The sequence below is a fragment of the Columba livia genome, chromosome 27, assembly GCF_036013475.1.
Source record: "Columba livia isolate bColLiv1 breed racing homer chromosome 27, bColLiv1.pat.W.v2, whole genome shotgun sequence".
Taxonomy (NCBI): domain Eukaryota; kingdom Metazoa; phylum Chordata; class Aves; order Columbiformes; family Columbidae; genus Columba; species Columba livia.
The window spans coordinates 1,808,053-1,830,966 of NC_088628.1; the positions used below are offsets into that span (position 1 = coordinate 1,808,053).

The following is a 22,914-nucleotide window of genomic DNA, read 5'->3' on the forward strand; positions in this document are numbered from 1 at the left end:
CTGGCACCCCCCACCTCCCTTATCACATCCCTGGCAAGTAAGGACAGCGACGGCCCCCGAACCCCTTCCCGCCCGGCACAAAGATGGCGGCGGCGGCGCCGTGCCCTGGGCGGTGCCTGCACATGCGCACTGCTCTCCGCGGCGTCCCTGCGCGCTTCCGCCCGGCCGCAGGGCTGGCAACAATGCGCGCTCCGGCGGCCGGGACGGGACATGGCGGTGAATTACGCGGCCGGGCTCTCGCCGTATTCGGACAAGGGCAAGTGCGGCCTCCCCGAGGTGAGCGCGGTTCGGCGGGGTCCGGGCCCCCCGGGGCCTGCTCCGGCCTGGCGTGTTTCCTTGGTAACCGGACCCGCGGCCCTCTGGGCGTCTCCCTTGGGGACCCCGGCACCGGCGGCCCCTTTGTGTCCCCTCAGGCCCACCCCACGGCTCCCTCCGTGTGCCCCCAGCCCCACGGCTCCCTCCTTGTCCCCAGCCCCACGGCTCCCTCGTCCCGCCCAGGCCCCGTCCGTGGCTCCTGCCGTGTCCCCAGCCCCACGGCTCCCTCCTTTTTGTCATCCAGGCCCGGCACTGTCCCCCTGTTTTGTGTCCCCCCCAACAGGGGCTCCCAGCCATGTGGGGACCCTTTGTATCCCCCACAGGGCTCCCCAAGGGTGGGTGCGAGGGGGTGACCCCGGCCCCATGTCCCCAGCTGCACAAAACGTGTTTTGGGGTGAGGGGACAGGGGCCTCTCCTGACCCCGGGGTTAAGGGGACAGCAGCCTGTCCTGTGTCCCTGTCCCCAGCAGACCAGGCTGGAGAAGCATCTCACAGACACTAAATCTTGTCCCCACGCTAGAAAGCTGCGTGGGGTCCTGTCCCCCCACAGTGTCCCCGCGGTCCCCACCTGCGTGGCTTCCCGTGCAGCTCGCCGTCCCTGGGCCCCGTGCTGTCCCCAGACGGGGGCTGTGCCGGGGACAGCTGGAGCTGGGCGCACGTGGGGTGACACCGGGCTCGCTCCTGTCCTCCCTGGATCCCGGCCACTTCTTGGGGTGTCAGCTGCCTGTCCACGACGGCAAGAGGTGCCCCCGTTTGCTCCGCTCTTTTAAGCCCTTACGCTGCACGGAGATGGTTTATACAATGCTGTTTGTCTCCAATTAAATGCCTTTATCATTAAGGATTGCAAAATCTTTCATGGATAAGAAGCAATTGTGGTTTACGGGTCGTTGCATTGGAGGTGTGTAGGATCTGTTCCTGCGTCTCTCCATCCCCGCGGTGGTTTGTGTCCTCTGCTCAGATTTTTGACCCGCCGGAGGAGCTGGAGAGGAAGGTGCGGGAGCTGGCGGACCTGATCAGGAGCTCCTCCAATGTGGTGTTTCACACGGGGGCTGGAATCAGCACCGCCTCGGGGATTCCTGACTTCAGGTAAGGGCGCTGGGCAGGATGGCACCTCCTCCGAGTCCCTCGCACATCTTGTGGAGCGCTGGACTGTTTCCTGCTACCCCAGCCTGACCTTCTCCAGCCCTCCTGTTGAAAATACCCTTTCCCTCTTGCACACCCGTTTGACGTTAAGCCCTATCCCAAGAAGCCCTGCGTACACTTTGTGTATGTCAGCGACAAAAGTTGCTGGTGATCCGTGACCTTCATTTAGAATCATAGAATCGTAGAACAGTTTGAGCTGAAGGGACCTTCCCAGCTCCCCCAGATCCCCCCCTGCCATAGCAGGGACATCTTCACCAGCTCAGGGTGCTCAGAGCCCCATCCAGCCTGGCCTGGGATGTCTCCAGGGATGGTTCATCTACCCCCTCTCTGGCCAACCTGGGCCAGGCTCTCACCACCCTCAGGGCCAACAATTCCTTCCTCATGTCCAGCCTGAATCCCCCTCCTTTAGTTTAAAACCATCACCCTTTGTCCCATTGCAACAGGCCCTGCTCAAAAGTCTGTCCCATCTTTCTGATCGGCCCCTTTTAAGTACAGAAAAGCCACAATAGGGTCTCCCTGGAGCCTTTTCCAGGCTGTGCCTTGCTCGTCCTCCATTGATAGGGCTTGTGGTGCACTTAAGACTGTTTTCTTAGAGCCTGAGCTCTCAGTTCTCGCTCTTTCTGTCCCTGTTGCTACAGGGGGCCCAATGGTGTGTGGACTATGGAAGAGAAGGGGCTCTCCCCAAAATTCGACACCACCTTTGAGAACGCCCGCCCCTCCAAGACCCACATGGCGCTGCTGGGGCTGCAGAGAGTCGGCATCCTGAAGTTCCTGGTCAGCCAGAACGTGGACGGCCTGCACGTGCGTTCGGGATTCCCACGGTACTGCCTCCCAGCCGCTTCTCGGGGCCGTTCTCGCTGCCCCGTTAGTGTGGCAAACGTTTGATGCTGGGCCTTGGTTTCCAAGTCTGGCTTAGAAGACGTCTGCCCCCCGATACGGGGAGTGGAACCTGAGATGCGCTGTTGTGGGAAGGGGTTCATAAACCAGCTCAAATGTAGAGAAGAGAGGTTATTGTGATCATTCAGAGGGTGGTGAGATGAGGTCAGCCCCAGCTGATGCTCTCAGTACAGCCGGGAGCCATTTGTGCACAAGTAGAACCAAGGTGCTCAGGGTACAGGGTCCATTCTGCCACCTCTGTGCCCGTCCAGAGGTGAAGGGACAGGAGAGAGGACGAGAGCATCTGAAACTGCTCCTGCTGCTCACAGGGAAGGGAAAGGAAAGGGGAAAAGGGGAAAAGGGGAAAGCAGCTGAATTTGAGTAAGGAAACAAAGTGAAGGAAGTTGGGATGGAAACGAGCGTGATTGGAACCTCGGGGAAGATGCATCTCACAAACATCTTCAGCCATCGCTGGCTGCGCAGAGAGCTGCCTCCGGGGGCTATTTCCTATTATTAAGAGACCCAAGTCCTGGTTCCTGCTCCTGGCACCACATTTGCCTTTTTAAACTAAACAACCATGGGGAGAATAATAGCAAATGGAGGCTGGATCAGAATGTGCTGGAATTGGTGCTGCGGATGGGAGCGTTTAAATTTTAAAAGCCTGCCTGGCTCTGACGCAGCCGTGTCAGGTTTGTCTATAGCTCATATAGGTCTGGAAAATGAGGAAGAACCCTTGATGTTCAGGGTCCGCGGTGCGGGGGGGATTGGGCAGCGTTCTCTGTTGCCCCCCACCCTTCACCGCTGCCCTTTCTCCCGCAGGGACAAGCTGGCCGAGCTGCACGGGAACATGTTCGTGGAAGAGTGCGTGAAATGCGGCAAGTACGTGGGCTCTGAGCCTGGGAGGGGCCGGCAGCGGGGCGGGGGCTTTGCTGCTGTCCCCAGGGGACGCTGGAGGTCGTTACAAGCCGAGTTTGTTTGCGGCAGATCTGTGGGTCAGAGCTGCTGTCAGCCTGGGGAGAGGCGCAGGCAGATCGATGAAGGACTAGATGACCTTTGAAGGTCCCTTCCAACCCAAACTGTTCCACGATTCTAAGGACTGAGATGCTCCACACATTGCTTGTGGCGCTGAGCCATCGCAGAACCACCCAAAATCCCACAGGATCACTGTTGGGTTTGGAAGGAACCTCTGGAGATCATCTAGCGCAACCCCCCTGCTAAAGCACGTTCACCAGAGCAGGTTGCACAAGACCGTGTCCAGGTGGGTTTTGAGTTTGAGACTCTGCAGCTTCTCTGGGCACCCTCAAAATAAATCGTTTACTCCTCATACTCAGACGGAACCTCCTGTATTTCAGTCTGGGCCCGTTGCCCCTCACCCTGGCGCTGGGCACCACTGAACAGAGTCTGGCCGCCCGCTCCCTCCCGTGTCTGGCGTGACACGTGCCGTGTCGGGGGGCTCGTTTCCCAGCGGGCGCCGCCTCCCCGCGCCGGTCGCTGAGTTGCCCGTGTCCCGCAGGCAGTACGTGCGCGACGCCGTGGTGGGCAGCATGGGGCTGAAGCCGACGGGCCGGCTGTGCAGCGTCACCAAAGCGCGGGGGCTGCGCGCCTGCAGGTACGTGAGCCGGGACGCGGGGCGGCGGGGACACGTTCGGCCGAGCGAGCGGCTCTGCTGCGCACTTGGCTTTGCAAGGCTGGGCCTACGTTCCCTCCAGCTCAGGTGAAGAAGCAGGGGGTGCACGGGAGATGTCTAAACAACCCAGATAAGAGCTCAGCACCATCTCCAAGGAGTCCCAGCCTCCTTGGGGGGTCTTCGCACACAGATGAAATCTGTGCTAGTGCTGGAGAAGGCTCTGCTGTGGGCTGGCAGCTCTGCAGCCCCGTCCCCTCCAGCTGGACGCGGCCACCACGCTGTCCTGCTGTCCTGCCTTGCGTGGGGACACGTGGACAGTGCAGCTGGAGGTTTCCTGGGGTGATCTGGCCCCCAGACCTGCTCCACGTGCCCCTCACCCTTCCTCACCCAGGCTCACCAAGCCCGGCCAAGCTGCCTTTCTGCGGCTCTGGGCCGTGGGGCAGAGCTCTGCAGGCCCAGCTCTGGTTTTTGGAAATGAAAGGCACATCCCAGCCCTGAACTGCAACAGCACAACAGCTGGGGCATTAATGTTTAATGTGGCTGTTGTAGCGCCAGCCACAAAATCCCCTACGCAGGTGGATTCTGCACCTGCCGTCACCTGCCGGTGAGTCCCCTCGGCTTGTCTGGGCTCTCTGTCCCTCCCCAGTGCTGGAGCAGGGAGGTGGGATGGGACCCGGGTCCCTGTCCCCTGTCCCAGGCCAGCTCTGCTGTGTGTCCTCGCCTGGCAGGGGGAACCATGGTCCCCGTGTGTGTTTTCTAGAGGGAAGTTACGAGACACCATCCTGGACTGGGAGGATTCCCTGCCGGACCGTGACCTGACGCTGGCAGACGAAGCCTGCAGGTAACAGCGCTCGGGCCGGTCACACCGCGGTCCCGGTGCCCGTGGGGCTCCCCGGGCTCTGCCAGCACCGCCATGGCTCTCGGGCCAGCCCTGCCTGGCTCTGTGGGTTGTGTTTTGTGCCTCAGCGCTCAGCTGAAACTGGCTGAGTGAAACCACGGCAAATTCTGGCCGCGGTTTTGCCTCTTGGCTGGGCAGCTTGGGGAGTCCGCGCTGGAGCAGCTTGCGAACAAGCACGGCTTTTTCTCTGCTCTGGATGTTTTGTCTCTTCCCCACAGGAAAGCCGATCTCTCCGTCACGCTGGGGACCTCTCTGCAGATCAAACCCAGTGGCAACCTCCCGCTGATCACCAAGAAGAGGGGAGGGAAGCTGGTCATCGTCAACCTGCAAGCAACCAAACATGTGAGTGTGAGCGTGTGAGCCAGGGTTGGGGTTGGGTGAACGGTGGGGCGCGATGATCTTGAGGGGCCTTTCCAGCCAAAATGATTCTGTGAAATAACGAGAGCTGGGGGTGTTCTGAGATGTCGTTAGAGCATCCTTGTCCCTGTCCCACTCTGCTCGCTAGTCACGAGTCCGCTGCTGTTCCACCAGGGACAATGTCTTGGGGACAGGAGCCACATGCAGCTGAGCCACCACCCAGGCCCTGTCCCCACACGCTCCCCGGGAGGGGACGTTTGTCCTCACACGCTCTGTTTGTCCCCTAACGCCATACCTGCCCTCGCTTGCCCCAGGACAGACAGGCCGACCTGCGCATCCACGCCTACGTCGACGACGTCATGACGAAGCTGATGAAGCATTTGGGGCTGGAGGTCCCGGAGTGGACGGGGCCGGTGGTGGTGGAAAGCGCCGAGCTCCCCAAACCCGAACAGCTCTTCGAATTTGCCCCCGGGGCTCACGGGCCACTGAAGGAGGAGCCCCTGTCGCAGCAGAACGGCACGGGGGGGCTCGGCCCCGACCGCGGGACCACGCTGGGCGAGCGCCGCGACAGTTTGAAGCAGGAGCGTCCCAGCCCAGACATGGGGCCAACGACGGTGAAGAAGATGAAGGTGGAGCCTCTCGCCACCTGACCCGGACTGATCCTGCCTGTCTAGACACTCGTCTGTGCCGCTTTTCCTACCGACTTTTTTTTACACCCTTCAACATTGTCCCTTTTTGTATGTAAGTATTAAATACACTTGAAGCACGTGTGTCAGGGCAGCTGCACCCACCGGGCTGGGGTTTTGAAACGTCCCGAGCACCCGATTCTTTCTCTATGAGGAGATGGTTGTGGGTCCTGCAGACCCCGAGGGGCAGAGGGATGTGGGCGAGCAGCCCTGGGGGGGTGACAAAAGGGACACTTGATGGCACCAACCAACCTCCAATGTCAGTGAGGTTGGGATGAGCCGCTTAGATCTCCCAGGAGAGCTGGTCCTCTGTGTGCTGGTGGTCTGGGGACAGTGCTGTGGCCTGGGGACATCGCTGTGGCCTGGGGACATTGCTGTGGGACGGTGCCCCAGTCCCTCCGCCCTCCCCGCTGTTCCCAGGGCCGGGTCTGGCCCCGTGTCCCTCACAGCTGTGCTCGGGGTGTCCCTGGTCCTTGACACCCTGTGGATGTTACAGTAAAGCAGGTGGATTTTTTTCCAAAATACCTTTTATTTAGAGATTAAAGCTTAAAAAAAAAATAAACCAAACAACACAACAACAACAACAAAAGAACAAAACCAACCAGTTGCAACATCCAGCCAGCACAGGGCTCCTCCGGTCCCTTTGTCCCCATCCTGAGTGGCCCCGTGTCCCTTCCACAACTGCTACACCTGGGGGGCAGGAGCAGCCCATTCCCTCCCAGTAAGGCCAGTGGGAACTGGTCTCTTCTCCCCAGTTCACAGATACAAGCAAAGCCAAGCGGGTCCAGCACCTGCCGGTGCCCGGGGGCAGATCCCGGAGGGGCCGGGGTGCTGAGCCAGCCCATCGCATCCCCCGTGGTCCCTGGTGGCTGCTTAAAGCTCCTCCACTGGCTCCGGTGCTGTGGGGCGGCCGTGGCCCCTGTTGGGCCACTCCAGCGAGCCCAGGCCATGGTGCAGCTCGGTGCCGTCCTCAGACACGGGCTCAGCGCGCCCCACGTGCCCCTGGCTCAGCCCCTCCAGAGCAAACGGCCGCGTGTCGTTACGGGGGGAGATTTTGTGAGGCCGTGGAGTGAACGTGCGGCCAGCGAGGGTTTCGTGCAGGGTGTCAGGGGCTTCTCCCGGGCGCTCTGGCCACAGTGGCTCTGCGGGCTTCTCGCCCCCGGCTTGGGGCTGTGTGTGAACCACGCGGGAAGCGGCCGCGTTGTGCAGGGACCTGGAGAAAACTGAGTGGGAAGGAGGGTGAGGACCCGCTGCAGCGCCCCCAGCTCCGCGCGGCCCCGGCGCAGCCCTCACCTCGCACGGGTCTGAAATCGCCGCCCGCCTCGGCCTTGCTGGGAGCGAAGGGGCTGATGGAGGGGAAGACGATGAGCGCGAAGGAGAGCAGCAGCACCTGGGGACAGAGCGGGGGCAGCTCTGGGATGTGGCTCCCAGAGAGGGGCTGGTGGCAGAGCCAGGAGTGTGTCCATCCCGCCCTGTGCAGGTGTCCTTGCCAGCACAGCCTCCATCCATCTACCCATCCCTTCCTTCCTCCACCCCTCCCTCCAACCTTGGAGCATCACTCCCTCTGCCTTAGCACTTGTCCATCCTTCTGTCTGTCCTTCCACCCCCCCACCAGCCCACCTCAGTGGGTCTGAGTGTCCCTCCCTCCAAGCAGGGAGGCCGTGGGGCGCTTGGGGGCTCCACACACCATGATGCAGGTTCCGGTCTGCGCTGCCTTGTTGCTCGACTGTACCACGAGGGCCTGGAGCTTCTTCAGCTGCTCCAGGAGGGACCTGGGGACAGGGAGAGCCCATTAGCACCTCTGAGCCCCTCCTGCCCCCCAGCAGGTCTGCCCAGGGGAGGGGAGACAGTCCCAGCCCCATCCTACCCCCGCTTTGTCACCATCCCAGGAACACCTACGAGTTCTGCTTCTCCAGGTGTAGGACTTTCCTCTGCAGCTCCTCGTTCTGGGCTGTGCATGCCGACATCCTGGGGGACAGGGGGACGAGGTCAGCAGGGGACAGCTGGGGGGCTGGTGGGACCCCACCGCAGCCGGACAGGTGTCCCCAGGGTGTCTGGGCTGTACCGGCTCTCCAGCCCGTCGATGTATTCCTTCTTCTTCTTGCGGCTCTCCTGAGCCGACTGCTTGTTCCTGATCTTCCGCCGGATCTTCTTCAGCACCCGCTCCTCATACTGGGGGAGATCAGAGAACCACAGAATCATTTTAGTTGGAAAAGACCCCCAAGATCATCCTGTTCAACCATACCCCACCCCCAGCACTGCCCCATGTCCTGAGAACCTCATGTCCGTCTGTCCAACCCTCCAGGGATGGTGACTCCAGCACTGCCCTGGGCAGCCTGTTCCAATGCCCCACAGCCCTTTGGGGAAGAAATTGTTCCCAGATCCAACCTCAGCCTCCCCTGGCGCAACTTGAGGCCGTTTCCTCTGCTCCTGGCGCTTGTTCCTGGGGAGCAGAGCCCGACCCCCCTGGCTCCAAGCTCCTTTCAGGCAGTTCAGAGATCAGAAGGTCTCCCCTCAGCTTCTGTTCTCCAGCTGAACCCCCAGGTCCCTCAGCTGCTCCCATCACAGCCAGATGTGCTCCAGCCCCTCGCCAGCCCCGTTGATGGGGTGGGGGTCAGGGCTGGGACCCCCCACTCTGCACGCAGGATGTGGGGAGCCCTTCCCGGGCGCAGTGGGACCCACCTTGGTGAGGGGCAGCTGGGTGGGCAGGGACACCCCCTCCTTGGCCAGCAGCTTCTTCTCGTCCTCGGTCAGCACCAGCTCCTGGAACTGCCCCTGGCTCTGCCTCAGCAGCGAGCCGGGCGCCTGCGGCTGCTGGGGGCCGGGTGACAGTCACCCCCTGGCCCCAGGGACCGTGGTGGGGATGAGAATGGGACCATGGGCCAGGAAGGGACAGGGATGGAATCACGGTGTGGGAAACGGGACAAGTGCAGGGACAGGGAGAGAGGATCATGGTCCAGGAAGGGAAAAGGCTGGGGACAAGGAGGGATGGGGACACAGGGACAGGGACTCACGGCGTCCGAGCTGCCCGAGAGCAGCAGGTCCTTGACGGTGAGGGCGCAGGCGGCGGGCGGGGGCGCCGCGGGCAGGTCCTGGCTCTCCTCCAGGAAGAAGCCGGGGTGCCACATGTCTGGGCGAGGGTACGGCAGAGGCTGTCAGCAGCCTGTGTCCCCTGGGTGTCCCCAGGGCAGGACCTGCACATCCCAGTCCCCCAGACCTCCCGTCCTCCCCAGGTCCAGCCCCTCCAGCTCCCCCAATTTCCTCACTATCCCCAGGACCCCTGAGCTCCCCCAACCCGCTCAGGTCCCCAATGTCCCCACTCCCCCTGGTCCTTTCCCCAGTCTCCCCACGTGGCTCACCCAAATCAATAGAGACGTCAGGGTGCGTGGCCCCGGTCCCCCCCGGGATGGGCAGAGTGTGGCAGGGGGTGCTGTAGGGGTACAGGGGGTCCCTGGGACACCCCTCGCAGCAGCGGGGGGGGCTGTCGAGCTGGTCGGACGGGGGGTCCTCAGACACCCCGCTGTCGCTGGTGGCCGGGGACCAGCTGGGCGAGCCCGATGCTGAGTCCCCAGAGCCCAGGACGGAGCTGAGGAAGTCATCGCCATCCTGGCCACGCTGCAAGGACACGGGCGCCTGTCACCGTGGGGTGTCCATCACCCGGGGTGCCCACGGGAGCCGCGGGCGTGGGGATGGGGTGTCCTGCTGGAGCAGGCGGAGGTGGGGATGGGACCCCCGCTCCTGGGGGACTCACCCCGTCCCCGTGCCAGGCGCCCGGTGCTGTCCCCAGCTCCACGCCACGGAGGATCCCGTCCTGGCGGTCAAACAGCAGGTCCAGCAGGTCCAGGCTGTCCAGGCCGCTCACGCCGGTGGCCATGGCTGCGAGGTGACAAAGTCAGGTCCCCAACCCTGTGATCACCCCGCAGCCTGTCCCCAGGGACACCCCGAATGGCCAGAGGGAGCGTGTTTGGGGCTGTGGGGGGTGAATCCACACGCGCGTGAGCACGCGTGCAGGGCTGGGCACACACGTGTGCAGGGATGTGTGTTTGTGCAACCCCAGGACCACGCAGTGTGCGAACATGTGGGCACAGCTGGCACAGCCCCACGCGGGAGGGAGAGCACGTGTAGAGCCCCCACTGCCTCTTTCCAGCTGCTGAAACTCCTAAATCCTCTATTTTTTCCCCCAAGAGAACCGCACAGCTCCAGGCTCCCTTCAGCCCCACCTCCTGCCCCCAAGCGCCGGGGCAGGATGCGCGCCCAGAGCCGGGGCAGGTCCCCCGTCCAGCCCTGTCCCTGCGTGTGGCCGCGCCGAAAGGCTGGGTTAATCATTTTGGGTGGCAAGTGGAGGGGGAGGAGACAGCTGCCACCCAGCCCCGAGGAGGGGACACAGCCCTGGGGAGGGGACGCAGCCCCGCGCAGCCACTGCCACCACGGGCACCGCTCCAGACCCCGGACTCCAAGGAAACCAACAGACCAGCTGCCCAACCAGCCAACTGACAACCCAACTAACCAACCAGTTGACCAACCAACCAACCGTTTGACCAGCCATGTCAATGAACCGATCAAGGAACAGACCAAGTGGTCAACGCTGTTGGCCATCTGACCAAATAACCAACCTACTGACCAACTGACCAGTCAACTGTCTGATTGATTAGTCACCCAACCCATCACCCAACCCATCAACCAACCACCCAACCGTCCTTCCCAACCTATGAAGCCCTGACTCAAGTGTCCTCCAAGCCATATTTGGGGACATTTATCATTACCATGACATTTAGCTGGTCAACCCAGCCAAGAGGCTTTATCGCACCTTGTCCTTCACCCTCAGTCCTGCCAGTGAGGTCTGATGGCCCTGGGGGCCCATTGGGTAGGGTCACCCGGTTGAGCACCAGCAGCCAGGACGTACCTGTGTGAGATCCCATTCCCAACGATCCCTCCTGTCGCCTCAACCCCCTCACTGCGCAGGGCGGCCGCCGAATCCGTCCCCCACCTCCTCTTCCTCCTCCGTGGCGCCCCGACCCGAGTGGCAAAGTTTAAACTCCAACCACACAGAAATAACGTCCCCGATTGCAAAACCTCCCAGCCCTGATTGGGGACGGTGCTGAGCAATGGCAGGGCCACCCCGGGGCCGGACCCGCTGCTCCCCGTAACTCATTAGCCAAATGTTTCCACCCTCCTGCGCAGAGCGGGGCAGGAGGGGACGGGAGCTGGCGAGCGAAGTCCGAACGCTCTGATTGCCCGTGAACTTTCACCCATTTTTGAGGACATTTTCCCTTTTTTTTTAAATGTATTTGCGTTAATCACATTTTATAGGCGTTGAGAACATCTGGACAAGACGTTGACTTGGATTCTACCACTTATGGCTCCACCACAAAAAGCCTTGGTTCCCTCAGACCCCTGCGGCCTGGACGCCTGGGTTCTGCTGCCTCCGTGCCTCAGTTTCCCCCGTGGCTACCTGGGTGCTGAACACACTACGGTTTGTTGGCCACCGTGGGTGTCAGCCCAAAGCCTGTCCCGTCACCCCCTCCCCGCCGGATCCCCGGCTGCCTGTTGCGGGGAGGGGACGGGTGAGTAAGGCGCCGTGTGACTGGGGACAAGGCCGCGGGCGTTATCGGCCGCTCGACGCCCTCTGCCCGGGCAGCAGCCGCGGTGCCCGCGCTGCCGGGCCGCTCCCCGCTTTATGGCCCCGCGGCGGGGACTCGAACCCCCGACCCGAGCAAAGGGCGCCCGCCCGACGCCGCGATCCTCGGGCTGTAATCGCTGCTTATTGCCCGGCTTCGTCAGGGTGCTGAGCGTCGTCTGGGCCTCGGATCTGGGAGGGACGAGCAGGCGAGGGGCGGGGGGCTCATGCTAATGACTGTGTGGTTAATTAGTGACGAGGCAATTAGTGTTAATTACTGTTCGTTCACGCGCGCGGCACCCCCTGCGCCCCAGCCCTGGTCCCTCGGCCATGACCACCCCTCCCGCCCCAGCGAACTCTCGCGAGACGCCCTCGGCCCCGCCCCATCTTCGGCCCACCCCTTTTCAGCCTCCCCGCCCCTTTCTGGTCCCGCCCCCCGCGCGCGTTCCCGCGCCATGCGGCCGCGCCCCTGATAGGCTCAGCGTGGTCACGCCCCCTCCGAGGCCCCGCCCCCGCGCGCCTCCGCGCCGCGCGGCCGCGCCCCCGCTCAGCCCGCAGGCGCGGCCCGGCCCGGCCATGCCGGCCAAGAGGAAGCCGGTGCTGCCGGCCCTCAACATCGCCCCCAGCGCCGCCGAGGGGCCGAGTCCCGACGGCTCCGCCGAGTGAGTGCGCACCGGGCCGGGGGGGGGCGGGACAGGGCGGGCACCGGCGCTGGGGGTCGGGATAGGCCGGGCAGCGGGCCTGGGGGTCCAGGGCAGGCATGGGGGTTCCCGGACAGGACGGACATCGGGTCTGGGGGGGCTGGGACGGGGCGGGCACCGGGCTTGGGGAGGCTGGGGCGGCCTGGGCAGGACGGGTGTGGGGCCAGGGCAGGCCTAGGGGGGCTGGGATGAGCCAGACAGCCGGTGTGGGGAGGGTGGGATAGGCCGGACTGGATGGACCCCGCCTGGGGTGGCTGTGGAACCAGAGCCGGGGGGCGGGCTGAGGGTCAGAGGGGATGGGGATGGGGGGAGGCTGATCCCCGGCTTTGCGGGGGTGGCAGAGAAGGCAGGGGGCTGTGGGGACCAGGCCTGGGCACACAGGCTGCGCCTGGGATGGGGACTCATGTTTTAGGGGGGATTTGGGGCCATAGTCAGGGCTCAGTGAGCAGGACGTGTGAGGTGAAGGGTGGTAGAGAGGAGACAAGGACAGTGCTGGGGGGAGGCAGAGTATTGCAGGGGGGTGAGACCCTCCCGAACCATCGCCCGAAATGTTGGGAGCGAGATAAGGGGTGGGCAGCAAACGGGAGAGAGCAGCTGGGGCCTGCGCGGGGCTGGGAGCTCGGCAGCAGGTGCTGGGGGAGCACAGACGCCCCTTTGTGCTGGGCTTTGGGGGTGTAACGGAGCAGGGGTTGCTGGACACCCTGGCAACCCCTTCTCGTGTTTCGCCGTGAAACCCAAGCTTGACTTTCCACGCCGGGAGAGGGAGAGGTGCCGATGCTGCCGCTCTCTGCGCTGCCTCTTTAAGGGCCGAAGGATTTTCCCTCCTCCTTGGCTTTCCCAAAACAGCTGACTGCAGGGAAGCTCCTCTCCAGAGGAGATGTGCGTGTTGGGCAGATACTGCACCATGGGTCTCGCTGTCCATGTGTCCCTGTTGGCACCAGAGCTGAGCCCGGCCTCTCTCCAGAGCTCTGCTTTAGTCTCACTGCTATAGCCGGGGCTCAGTGTGCGTCAGACAACAGTTTTTGGTTATTTCCCTAAAAAAAAAGAGCCGTTTTTCTCTGGTGCTGGATCACAGCCTCCTGACCGTCCCCCCTGTCCCCTTCTCCAGGGCAAACCTGGTGGACCTTCAGAAGAAGCTGGAGGAGCTGGAGCTGGACGAGCAGCAGAAGAAGCGCCTGGAAGCTTTCCTCACGCAGAAAGCCAAAGTGGGCGAGCTGAAGGACGACGACTTCGAGAGGATCTCCGAGCTGGGGGCTGGCAATGGCGGCGTGGTCACCAAAGTGCAGCACAAACCCTCGGGGCTCATTATGGCGCGGAAGGTAATTGGGGACAGGCTGGGGCGCCTGGCGCTTTCCCCGGCGCTGATGGAGCCGGTGTGGCTCAGGATCTCCCTGCACCGACCCGTCTGCGCCCCGACCGGCTCATCGGGGCCGGGACTGTGGTCCCAGCTGCCCCAGCTTTGTTTTACATGGAGCTTCTGCTTCACCGCCCAGTCCTGCCCTGGCAGAGGCTGCGTTCTCTGCAACACATCCCCAGGGTTTGAAGTGCCTTGTGTGAAAATATAAGCGTATAATTTATTTTCCGGTGAAGCTGATGTGTCCTAGAGCTCACAGTGACGGTGGCTCTTTTTTGTAACCTGCCATTGTATTTTCTAGCCTTTGGTTTCCCTCCGCACAGCTGTGTTAACTGGCTCTACGTAGAGCCCAAGGAATCAAGCGATGCTGTTTGGCGTGCGTAACTTTCATGGGGTTTTTTCTCTTTCTGTGGTTTCCTTGACACCGGAGCACCTCTTCTTACAACACGTACAGCGCTTGTGAAAACGTTCCCGTCTGCTGAGTCAGATCTGCATCAAACTTCTCGCTCGTCTTTCCGCTCTGTACCCTGCGCCATCTCCTCGTATTGCACGGCCGGCGGTTGCTTCGGTCACTAACGGCCTGCGCAGGGCTCTGCCTCTCCCTTTTTCTTCAGAATTAGTCTGGAAATGGTAGAAAGTCTGCACCAAAGCCAAGTTTTCATTGAAGATTCTGTTCCGGCACTCACGCAGTTCTCATCGCTTTTTTCTTTCTTGGCAGCTGATTCATTTAGAAATCAAACCGGCCATCAGGAATCAGATTATCCGGGAGCTGCAGGTGCTGCATGAATGTAATTCCCCGTATATTGTGGGTTTCTACGGAGCCTTCTACAGCGACGGGGAGATCTCCATCTGCATGGAGCACATGGTGAGTCCCCGTTCCTGCTCTGCAAACTGCTGCTCCCTGGGCCGTTGTGAATTCCGAATCGCATCCCCCTGAGACTTGAAACCGCGGGGGGAAACGTTTTGGGACGTGGCGGCAGTTTGGGGGTTGGCCACACGGAAACGTTGTGAACCCGCCGCCCTGCAGAGCTCGTGAAGCACCGCGTGCGTTTTCCGTCGTGTCCGACGCAGAACGGTGTTGGTGCTTCTCCTGATCTGTGCTGACAGCATCATCTTTGCGTTTACCGCTGATCGGAAGGAAGCTGAGAACTAACAGCAAGGAGAACTGATAGAAGATAACATTAAAATAGTTTTTAGCGAGAAGCTTGAGCTCTGATCACCAGATATCTATCTTTTGGGGTTGTTTGCTGTATAAGGAGTGTGCTCGACGCTGTTGTTGCTGTTGCATCCTTGTCCAGCCAACTGCTTGGTTTCCCAGCCAGGAATTGGCACATTGGTCACTTTACTGTTCTTTCTTTTAGGATGGTGGCTCTTTGGATCAAGTGTTGAAAGAAGCCAAAAGAATTCCCGAGGAGATCCTGGGGAAAGTCAGTATCGCGGTGAGTTACGCTGGCTCCTCATCTTCCAGAAGGGATTTGCTGGGCACGGTTTGGGAATAACCTGGTGTTGCCTGGGGAAGTTTTGTTTCCTCGGATGCGCTTCCCTGTGCTGTTAGAGCAGGGGTCGGGGTGTGTGAACGGGGCGGGGGAGCGCATCCAAACCGCTCTCGTAGCCCTGATCCCTTGCTTTGCGCTCTCAGGTGTTGTCTCCTAGGTGTTGTTTGCCCAGCTCTGCTCACCCTGGCTTTGCTTTCCTTCCAGGTTCTGCGAGGCTTGGCCTATCTGAGGGAGAAGCACCAAATCATGCACAGAGGTGAGAGGAGGAACCTAAAGATAACCGCCGGCGGCACGGGAACCCTGGTGTTTTACCTAGAGTCACGTTTGCGCTCTTCTCTCCTGCTGTTAGATGTGAAGCCTTCGAATATCCTGGTCAATTCTCGAGGAGAGATTAAGCTGTGCGATTTCGGGGTCAGCGGGCAGCTCATTGACTCCATGGCAAACTCTTTTGTGGGAACTCGGTCCTACATGTCTGTAAGTTCCTTTCAGCTTTTGCCTGAGGTTTTCTTACAATTTGGGTTCAACTCGGCTCTTATAGAATCCAACAGCATCCAGTCCCTGTAAGATTTGCGCTGTGTTTCCATGCTAACCCAGGCTGCCCCGTTCCTGCTTTATGGACGAGCACGTGGAAATGCAGAGATTTGTGGAGAAAGACATTTTGGATCCTACAAATACTTTCATATTTGATTTTTGGCGAGTGTTTGCGGGTTCAAAAACGTCTTTTCTTCCTGTCCACAAAGCCGCGCGGATGGGACGCGGATGCGGCTTTGACCGTGTGCTGGTGAGGTGGGGGCAGAGCCAGGCTGGTGCAGCAGGGTTTGGGAATTAATTAATAGGAAATTAAAGCAAGACTGGAGTCTGCCAGCGAGAGCGAACTGCAGGAAGAGCCGGTCGCGCCTCTCCTTTAAGTGAGAGTCACCATCGAGTGCGGATAATTGAGCGACCGTGAGGATGGAATTACCTCCGGGCAGCGTGTGCGGTGGGTTCTTGGGGGGAAGCCCATCAGACGGCGCTGCTCCCGTATTTTGGGAATGGTTATTCAAGTCCAGTTATAGTTAGACAGCGGCTATTTAAAAATAAGATCTCCGTTGCGCAGCTGACTCGAAGCTGCCAGTATGGATGACTTGCATTGACTTATTTATTTTTGAGTTTTATTTTCGTTTCAATGGGTGAATTTTCTGCTCTTCAGATTCCTCTTGGGTATTAACAGAAGTGAGCAAGAAGGAAGAAACATTAATAAAAGGAGTTCATTAGATTTCAGCATATAGAGCGATACGTTCCTGCTGGGTGCTCTGGACCCCTGAGTGTAAACAGCTGTAAATGCTGCTCAGCTATAGCTGTTGGTTATAGAATAGAACCGTTTGGTTGGAAAAGAGCCTCAAGATGGAATCCAACCGTCCCCTTGGCAGCAGAGACGTGTACAAGCGCTTTCTGTTTGCACTCAATCTTTCTCGTGCATCCCCTTTGCACGCGATCCCTTTGGGACCGGTGCGTTTAGAACCGAGGCGGAGATGCCATCAAGATATCGGGTTTAATTTCAGCGTGTGATATTTGTGCCTTTGCCTATCGATATCCCGCGTCAACGTCTGTTTTGTTGCGGTCTTTCCTTCCAGCCCGAGCGGTTGCAGGGCACCCACTACTCGGTGCAGTCGGACATCTGGAGCATGGGTCTGTCGTTAGTGGAGCTGTCTATCGGCAGGTACCCAATCCCCCCGCCAGACTCCAAGGAACTGGAAGCAATATTTGGCCGTCCTGTGGTGGACGGGGCGGAGGGAGAGTCTCACAGCGTGTCGCCGCGGGCCAGGCCCCCAGGACGCCCCGTCAGTGGTAGGGGCTGTGGCGTGCGCTGGAAACAACACCCAGATGTGGGGAGAAGGGGGCTGGGGGGCGCTCGGTGTGGCTGGGTTCGCCAAAAGGCCGTTTCGGATGAGGCTGTGGTGGGGAGGTGAGTGTTCCCAGGGATGCCACGCTCTGCAGAGCTGATGGAGATGATGCTCCAGCAGAATCCGCTTCACTGTGGAGATCTGTGGTTCCTGATGAGCGCAGATGGAGCCTGGTCTTGCATGGGGAGGTGAGGAGATTAAACCAGGGGATATTCAGGCTGGACATGAGGAAGGAATTGTTGGCCCTGAGGGTGGTGAGAGCCTGGCCCAGGTTGGCCAGAGAGGTGGTGGATGAACCATCCCTGGAGACATCCCAGGCCAGGCTGGACGGGGCTCTGAGCAACCTGAGCTGGTGAAGATGTCCCTGTCATGGCAGGGGGGGAACTGGGGGAGCTGGGAAGGTCCCTGCAACCCAAACCCTTGTGTTATTCTATGCCAACCAGGATCTATTAACATCTTGAAAAGCTCAGTTTATTCCCTTTAGACCACGCTGTGTCCCACGAGAAGGCTCCAAAGCTGCGGACAGTGCAGGCTGTCCGATGTGGACCAAGGGAGGGGACGCTGTCATAGCCCATGTTGCTCCTCAGACTCTTCCCCAGCTGCCACCACGTTTCTTCCAAGCCAGGGGCAGCTTTTTGGGAGCAGCTTTGCTGAGACGTCTCCTAGAAAGACCAAACCAGCTCAGGGATTTGAAGGAGGCTCCGCTCGCGCCATTTGCTCGGAAGCAGAAGGCTCTGGAAGCGCTGCCAGGCTGCCCCAGCAGATGTTCTGCTTCTCTCCAGATGCTCCAAGCTAGGAAATAAATCCGGGCTCTAGGCGTGGCGAAAGAAATCCAAAAGTTCAGAATGCATTTTGATTTTTCCCTTCGTTATTTTCTTTTAACCGTGAGTCGGTTCCCGAGCGAGGTGCCTCTGCCTTTTGTGTGCTTTCCACACAAAACGACGCCCTTCGCTGTCCCTGAAACCTCTCACCGCTGTTTTCTGTTGTCTTGGCCACGCAGGGCACGGGATGGACAGCCGGCCGGCCATGGCCATCTTCGAACTGCTGGATTACATAGTTAACGAGGTGGGTATTTACTGTCGGGCTTCCCTGGGGTCCCACAGCACCGTGTCCACTCTGCTGAGCCAGGGTGGGCTCCAAAACCTCGGCTTGAACAGCAGATTTTCAATAGGAAGCCCTGTGACATCCTTTCCTGCCCGCCCCGTTCCTTGCTTCCTTTTTCCATCTTAATCACAAAGAGCATCCCTGGTTTTGCAATAAGACTCTGCAGGGGGATGTTTGCGATGCCCTTTAAAGCAGCATCAGGGGAGCTCTTGGCTGTAAAATGACCTGCTCATGCAACCAGCAGTTTTAAACGTGCCCCTGCCTAGATCAGCAAAGCACAAGCTCTGTGCAGGTGCTGAGGTCGTGCACAGATGAAGCCCTTGGAATGGGGGTGACCTGTGCTAAAATCCCAGCCTGAAACGTCCATCCCGACTTTCAGCGTGGGATCCATCCCACCGGCAAGCAGAAAGAGCGGTTTCCCCTTTCAAGGTGATAGGACTTGACCCCAATTACCATTTCCAGATTGGTTTTGTGCTCCGTAGGCGTTGCCAGAGCTGGGCTTTGCGAGGCTGGATCCGGAACGGTGACGCTGCAGTTTTGGTGTCCGGCTTTGGCGGGGACGCAGCGCGGGGTCCCCCCTGTTTGCTCCCAGGGTGAGAAGTGGCAGAGGGAGCAGCTCCCGGCTTGGAAGGGGCAGCAGAGCAGGGGGCGGCTTTTCAGCAGCTCATTAAACCCCGTAGGTGATACGCTGGTTCTTCGACCCATTCACACGCAGTCACGCAGACAACCCTTTCTCCTTCTCTCTGCAGCCGCCTCCCAAGCTGCCGAATGGAGTTTTCACGCAAGATTTCCAGGAGTTTGTAAATAAATGGTAAGGATTTGTGCTGGAGGCTTGAGGTGGGGGGCTGCGTGTGCTCCTGGCAGCTCTTGGCTGCTGTTCCACCCCAAATGTTGGGCGTACCGCAGCATTCCCCGCGCTCCATCGGTGATCTCCCGGCTGCAGCGCGATCCCGCGTCGTGCTGGGAACTCCTGCCTTGGAAAGGCTTGGAATAAAAGCGGTTTATTTGTGGTGATGCTTAACAGCGTCCCGGCAGCTTCTAAATACGAGCCTGGCAGGGGGTGGTGGCGCAGATTGCTGGGGTGAGTCACCCCACAGCCTCGCGGGTGTTACACCATCAACTTCCAGACCTGGCGCGGTGGGGGGTCACCGGGAGATGGTGCCGCGGCTCCCATTAAACCACAGCGATTACATGTTACAAAAATCGCCCACTGAGCGTTAGGTGCTTTGCGGTTCATCCGTGTGATGCCGGGCTGCTGGAGACGGTGCTTTCGGAGCCGTTTCCATGCTCCAGGCTCCGAGTGGCTTTTGGTGAAGCTGCAGACCTCTCCAGCCAGATAGCTGGTTTCCCACAAGAGACGTCTCAGCCTTGGTTTTGCTCTCTTCTCATTTCAGCTTAATTAAAAACCCAGCAGAACGGGCAGATCTGAAGATGCTGATGGTGAGTGGGGAGAGCAATTTTCTTCCTACAGTGGGGTGGCACCAGATCTGCAAACTTCTGCCCCGTCCCGCTGTGCCTCTCTTGCTCAAAAGACTGGAAACTCCCAGGCTGAGCTTAAGATGAGCCAAATCAAGCCTGGGAGAGGGAGTGACTCACGCACCTTTGATTCAAAGGCAGTGATGGTATCTGGCCCATGAGAGCCCGGGATGGGAACCACCCGCTTGGTCTGTGACTGCAGAGGCGCCCAGGACCTCCCGAGCTGGGCAGAATATGAATATATGGGCTGAATATGACCCGGCAAAACGCGTTCAGAGCCCAGAAACCCAACCGTGTCCTGGGCTGCATCCAAACCAGAAGGTCGAGGGAGGGATTCTGCCCCTCTGCTCTGGTTGAAGGGACCATCCCAGCTCCCCCAGTGCCCCCCCTGCCATGAGCAGGGACATCTTCACCAGCTCAGGTTGCTCAGAGCCCCGTCCAGCCTGGCCTGGGATGTCTCCAGGGATGGTTCATCTACCCCCTCTCTGGCCAACCTGGGCCAGGCTCTCACCACCCTCAGGGCCAACAATTCCTTCCTCACGTCCAGCCTGAATCCCCCTCCTTTAGTTTAAAACCATCACCTCTTGTCCTATCACAACAGGCCCTGATAAAAACTTTGTCCCCATCTTATCAACCCCTTTTAAGTCCAGAACGGCGGCAATAAGTTCTCCACAGATCTTCCTTGCTCCTGTGTGTTGATTACAGGGATTAAAATTCCAGACACAGGGCTACAAGGAACAAATATTTCCTTAAAATCTGCTTTCACCGCCGGGGAGCAGCGCAGTTTTGGGACCCGGGGAGCGGGCGGCGCTGCTCCTGACCCCGTTTTCCCCCGTGTTTCAGAGTCACACCTTCATCAAGCGCTCGGAAGTGGAGGAAGTGGATTTCGCCGGCTGGCTGTGCAGAACGCTGCGGTTGAACCAGCCCAGCACGCCCACCCGCGCTGCCGTGTGAGCCCAGCGACCGCCTGGTGTCAGTACATCTGCCTCTGTCACCATTTCCTATCCCCGCACATGACAGAACTGTCCCCCTTCCTCCCCACGGCCCCTCCTCGCGTCCCAGCGCCAAAGCACCGGCCCCTCGGAAACGTCTTTATCGGCCGACCCCCCCTGCCCAGAGCGGGGTTGGGTTTATTTCGGTGTGGGGGTGTTCCAGGCCTCTCTGCTCCAGCCCTGGAGCTCCTGACACTTGGGAAATGTGGTGCTGCTTATGTTAATTTTTCTCTTGTTTGTTTTTGTTTTGGAAACATGTTCACTTGGGTTAAAAAGAAAAGACAAGAAAATGACTGCGTGTGTGTGCACACTCGTGTGGCGGTGGCAGGGATGGGCACGGCAGATGTGTCACCTCGTCCCTGGTTTCCACATGGGCTCTGGGATGGAGAAACAAGGGGCCCCTGCCCATGGTGACCCAAAATGGTGTCACCGGCGGCTGGGGAGGCGTTGGGTGCCCCGCTGGTGCGGGCAGGGGTCTGCGGGGTGATTAGTGGCTGAGTTTAACAGCGAGCTCCCTCCAGGCCCCTTTGCGGGTGGAGAAGGGAATGGTGTTTTCTTCGTGTTCTCCTCGAGCGGTTGTTTGAACGCCTGTTCCCCCCCGGTGGGTGGTTGTGAGAGGTCTGGATCTGTGGGGCGCAGGCCAAGCGCTCGGGGAGCGGGGTGGGAGCTGCGGGGGGGGGTCCCGGAGTGGGACCCCAAGACTGTGGGTCCCCAAGCGGGACCGTGGATCCGTGGCTGCACCTTTGGGTGCCGAGGTGAGCGCAGAACACGAGTTTTTGCTTCCCCGGGCCCCTCTGGTGCTGAGGGACGACAACCATGGCCCACGAGTGGGGTCCCTGTCCTGTCCCCACCATCTCCTGGGGACGGGGAAGGGTGACACCCCCAGGCTGAGGGTTCTCCCTCCAGCTGCCTCTCGCTGACCCACGAGTGTCCATGGCCCCCGTGGGAGCCCCCGCTCCCCTCAGCTGGGACCTGGGGGGGCAGTGAACCCACCCAGCGACACCCACATTGTCCCTCCCTGTCCCATCCAAACCCTGTTGTCACCTCGTTGTCCACCACAGGGGCATATTTTGGGGTGACTCACTCCCCTGCTCCCCCCACGCCGGGCTCTGCCATCCCCAAAACGAGGTGGCATTTGGAAGCTCGGTGGGACATTTTTGGTGTGTTTTCCTTCTTTTCAGGCTGTTTTTTAGCACCGTTGGGCTGGCAGTTGACACCCCCTCCGCTCGGGTCCCACCGTAACAGGCCCCCAAAAGCAAACACAGTCACTTGGTCCCCCCAAACCCCTTGTACCCTTTTCTTTCCCGCTCCCCAGCAAAGCACGGAGCTGCTGCCCCACTCGGGACCCCCAAGGCCAACCTGGGGGGTGAGACCCCAGATTTTGGGGGGGAGGAGGGTCTCATGCCCAGCCAAGGCACCTTGGAGCTGCGGGGGGGCTTGTAATGATGGTTTTGCCTCTTAATTGAAGTGTGAGGTGGGGAAGGCGAGAGTTCGTAAAGCTTTGGGGTATTTTCACCGGGTTTTGGTGCTGGTTTTGCAGAGAAAGCGAACGGGGCGTATTGTCGGTGCGACTTTTTGTTTGTTTTTCTAAAACCAAGATATTTTCATCATGGATTTAAAGAAATAAACGGCACTTTACATTTACAGGCCTTTTCTCTTCTTGGTTATACCACAAGTGGCTTTAACCCCCGCAGAGCCGGGACCCCAGCGGGAGCGATGTCACCGGCACTTGGGGACGCGGTGCCGGATGCGCCGGTGGCTCTGGCCGCGCCGCCTCCAGTGGAAAGCGGCCATAACGGGATTATTTTGGGGTGTGGGGTCTGCGGATGGTGTGACACCCCAAATGCTGCCCCAGGGGACCCGGCATCATTCTGGGTGAAACATTAGCGGCTTTTAAATATTTGGGGTGAAAAGAAGCAGGGAGAGGTGAAGTTGGGCTCGGGGGGGCAGCGAGGGCGCCCCTCTTGGTGCTGTCCCCACTGTGGGGTCTCTGATGGGGGGTCACTTGGTGGCAGTTTGGGGGGTCCAGGTTTTGCTTCTTGTGATGTTTTAGGGTCCCCCAGGGGTCTGGGCTGTCCTGCGGAGACCGGGATAAACTCGCTGCGCCCATGGGAGAGGTGGGTGATGTTGGCTGGGGGTTTCAATGGGGGTTTTGGGGGTGCAGGGAGGAAGGGGGGGGTCTGACCAGGGCTGGGGGAAGGGGGACACCCACCCCTGCATCTTTTGTGGGACAAATTGGGGGTTTGAGGTCCTGTTTGCCTTCCCCCTGACATGAGTGTGAGTGGGTGTGGGGTGGCCCCAGGGTGGAGAGCGGTTTTGTGGGGGCAGGGGGGCCCCCCTGGGGCTTCATTTCTGGGCGGGGGGGCTCTGGGTGGGCCCCTGACCGCAGC

The 22,914-nt window shown here is 60.1% G+C and overlaps 3 protein-coding genes across 5 annotated transcripts; 2 read left to right on the plus strand and 1 right to left on the minus strand.

Annotated features, from left to right (window-relative positions):
* Positions 1 to 117: 117 nt before the first annotated feature.
* On the plus strand, positions 118 to 5,981 carry SIRT6 (sirtuin 6). 2 transcript variants are annotated; one of them, XM_065042204.1, is made up of 9 exons: positions 118 to 276; positions 1,273 to 1,400; positions 2,096 to 2,278; positions 3,153 to 3,212; positions 3,493 to 3,591; positions 3,847 to 3,942; positions 4,721 to 4,801; positions 5,077 to 5,200; positions 5,530 to 5,981. In XM_065042204.1, exons 1-9 carry the CDS (start codon positions 211 to 213, stop codon positions 5,863 to 5,865), a joined length of 1,173 nt encoding a protein of 390 aa, XP_064898276.1. In that variant the 5' UTR covers positions 118 to 210; the 3' UTR covers positions 5,866 to 5,981. The 2 variants fall into 2 exon arrangements, with proteins under 2 accessions (XP_064898276.1, XP_064898277.1); XM_065042205.1 differs by lacking the exon at positions 3,493 to 3,591 and having other exon boundaries at positions 119 to 276.
* A 440-nt stretch (positions 5,982 to 6,421) lies between these two features.
* Positions 6,422 to 11,849, minus strand: CREB3L3 (cAMP responsive element binding protein 3 like 3). Of its 2 annotated transcripts, none has more exons than XM_065042203.1 (10): positions 10,805 to 11,849; positions 9,653 to 9,777; positions 9,261 to 9,516; positions 8,916 to 9,031; positions 8,584 to 8,712; positions 7,967 to 8,073; positions 7,801 to 7,869; positions 7,589 to 7,673; positions 7,195 to 7,291; positions 6,422 to 7,124 (listed from the first exon to the last, which is right to left on the minus strand). In XM_065042203.1, the coding sequence occupies exons 1-10, from the start codon at positions 10,818 to 10,820 to the stop codon at positions 6,775 to 6,777; spliced, it is 1,350 nt and encodes a 449-aa protein (XP_064898275.1). In that variant the 5' UTR covers positions 10,821 to 11,849; the 3' UTR covers positions 6,422 to 6,774. The 2 variants fall into 2 exon arrangements, with proteins under 2 accessions (XP_064898275.1, XP_005511674.2); XM_005511617.3 differs by having other exon boundaries at positions 8,584 to 8,715.
* Positions 11,850 to 12,022: 173 nt separating this feature from the next.
* On the plus strand, positions 12,023 to 20,817 carry MAP2K2 (mitogen-activated protein kinase kinase 2). The gene is made up of 11 exons (XM_065042202.1): positions 12,023 to 12,180; positions 13,328 to 13,538; positions 14,292 to 14,438; positions 14,935 to 15,012; positions 15,274 to 15,325; positions 15,419 to 15,543; positions 16,683 to 16,896; positions 17,953 to 18,017; positions 18,806 to 18,867; positions 19,451 to 19,496; positions 20,376 to 20,817. The coding sequence occupies exons 1-11, from the start codon at positions 12,095 to 12,097 to the stop codon at positions 20,484 to 20,486; spliced, it is 1,197 nt and encodes a 398-aa protein (XP_064898274.1). The 5' UTR covers positions 12,023 to 12,094; the 3' UTR covers positions 20,487 to 20,817.
* Positions 20,818 to 22,914: the final 2,097 nt, after the last annotated feature.